The following is a 2,202-nucleotide window of genomic DNA, read 5'->3' as shown; positions in this document are numbered from 1 at the left end:
CCAGTCCTGCTGGCCACACTATGTCCAAGACAAGCCAGGATGCTCTTGGCCTTCTTGGCCACCTGGGCACACTGCTGGCTCATCTTCAGCTGGCTCTTGACCAACACCCCCAGGTCCTTGTGCGCCAGACATCTTTCCAGAGACTCTTTCCCGAGCCTACGGCACTGCATGGGGTTGTTGTGACCCAAGTGCAGGATCCGGCACTTGGCCTTGTGGAACCTCACACCGTTGGCCTCGGCCCAGCGCTCCAGCCTGTCCAGATCCCTCTGCAGAGCCTTCCTACCCTCAAGCACATCAACACTGACGCCCAGCTTGGTGTCATCTGCAAACTTACTGAAGGTGCACTCGATCCCCTCATCCACATCGTTGATAAAGATATTAAAAAGAGAACAGGCCGCCGGGGGGAGCCCTGGGCAACACCGTTTGTGACCGGCCGCCAACTGGATGTAACTCCATTCACCACACCTCCTTGGGCCCGGACAGCCAGCCAGCCAGCTTATTACCCAGTGAAGCCTATGGCCGTCCAAAGCCATGAGCAAAATGCTCCCTGGCTCTGTGGCAGCTGAGCTGTCAGCACCCTACGCCTGCATTCCCCCCCAGAGTGATGCCCGGACACTCACGGACGCAGCGTCTCTGTGTTAAACAAGTGATTTATTGCCGTCTTAGCACAGGGCAAAGCTCCCCAGGGGCATGGACTCATTTCTGCAGCAGCAGCTTCCCCGGGAGCTGACCCCGTGCCTGAAGAACTGTGCCTCGGCCACAGCACAGCTCTCTGGCCACGACCTGCTGCCGGTAACGGTGGTCTCTGCTTACTCCCAGCTCAGGAAGGCGTACGAGTCGCCTTGCTTCACTCCAAACGTCATCTCAATGAGGACGGTACTGTGGGAAGCGAGTGTCAGCTGGAGCTTGCAGGAGTGCCTGGCGGGCAGCACCGCTAGACGGCAGTTTGTGGACGGCGCCATAAGCGCCCAGGCGTGTTTCACCACTATCTGGAGCCAGCGTGCGGTTCTCTCCATGTCTAGGTAGGGGCCAGTGCAGAGGGTGCGCAGGAGGCTGGGACCCTGTTTTTGCCTCAGCTCCTCCTGGGGGTGGTGGAGGAAGCAGAGCATGTCCTCCGCCAGCGGCTCCCTCATGCAGGTGCACTGCAGCTCTGCGCGGAGGCTGGACTTCCTCGCCGGCGTCTCCTCGGTGGCGGTGGCCATCTCCAAGTGGAAGGCGTGCCCACGGGGAGGCTTCAGGGTCATGAGCAGGCGGTAGATGGCATCCTGCTCACAGGGACTCCAACCTTGCAAGGTGCTGCCCACCCCGATGACTGGCATCAGTCGTGGCATGAAGCTGTTCCTGGAGAGTTTTTGGCAGACACGGAGAAGTTCATCCACCAGTTCCTCCACCATCGTGAAGGATTCTGAGATGTCCAGGAGGCGCTTGGCCGAAATGGTGTGCGCATCCAGGGCAACACTGGGTCTGTCTTCCGTCTTCTCCTCCTTGTCAGCCGTGTCTCTGGAAGTGCCCTCCTTGCTGCTGCTGCCTGGCTGGTGGCTCCATCTCCTCAGCCAGCAGCAGAGCCCAAAGGGCAGGACCAGGAGTGCAGCAGTGGCCCAGAACTGCCACTGCTGCAAGGCAGCAAAGAGCCGGGCTCCCCAGGCAAGGGCGCCCAGCTCCAGCTCCCGCAGCACCCGAGTCATGCGCTGGCTCAGGTGCTCCTCACGCTGCTGCTCGCGCTCTCGCGTGGCCTCGTCCAGCTGCTCACCGGCAACCAGCCAGCGCTGGACGACGCTTTGCACAAACAGGGCAAGCGACAACGACATTGTGGCAGCCATGGCCTGCAGGAGGAGGGAGAGAAGGGGCAGTGGGGCCAGGAGGGAGGGAGGGAGGGAGAGGGCGGTGGGGGGAGCGGGGACGGGAGCCGCAGGGAGCTGGGGGCAGGTAGGAGTCGGGGCGAGGCAGCGGGGAGGCAGCAAGGCCTGCGCCCAGCCCCGCCGGCGGCACCATGCCTGGCCCAAGGCGCTGCCGGCAGCGGCCGGACCCTCGATACCAGGTGAGAACCCACCCCCCCCGCCCTGGGGTCCGGCGTTTCTGCCCCGGCCCTGGTCCAGCCCAGCCTCCCCCCGCCAGCCCACTCACCGCTCTCCCGTGCCGTACTGCCCTTTATAGCTGCCCCCATTGTCACCCGTCCCCTGTGGTGTCCCAGGCAACGCAGCG

General features: G+C 63.2%; 1 protein-coding gene across 1 annotated transcript; it reads right to left on the bottom strand.

Moving 5' to 3' along the window:
• Positions 1-662: 662 nt before the first annotated feature.
• Positions 663-1,808, bottom strand: LOC128904752 (inositol 1,4,5-trisphosphate receptor-interacting protein-like 1). Its single transcript, XM_054189419.1, has one exon. It carries the CDS (start codon positions 1,806-1,808, stop codon positions 810-812), a length of 999 nt encoding a protein of 332 aa, XP_054045394.1. The 3' UTR covers positions 663-809.
• Between the last annotated feature and the right edge of the window lie 394 nt (positions 1,809-2,202).

The sequence above is a fragment of the Rissa tridactyla genome, chromosome 2, assembly GCF_028500815.1.
Source record: "Rissa tridactyla isolate bRisTri1 chromosome 2, bRisTri1.patW.cur.20221130, whole genome shotgun sequence".
Classification (NCBI taxonomy): Eukaryota; Metazoa; Chordata; class Aves; order Charadriiformes; family Laridae; genus Rissa; species Rissa tridactyla.
This window is presented reverse-complemented; position numbering and strand designations above follow the sequence as displayed.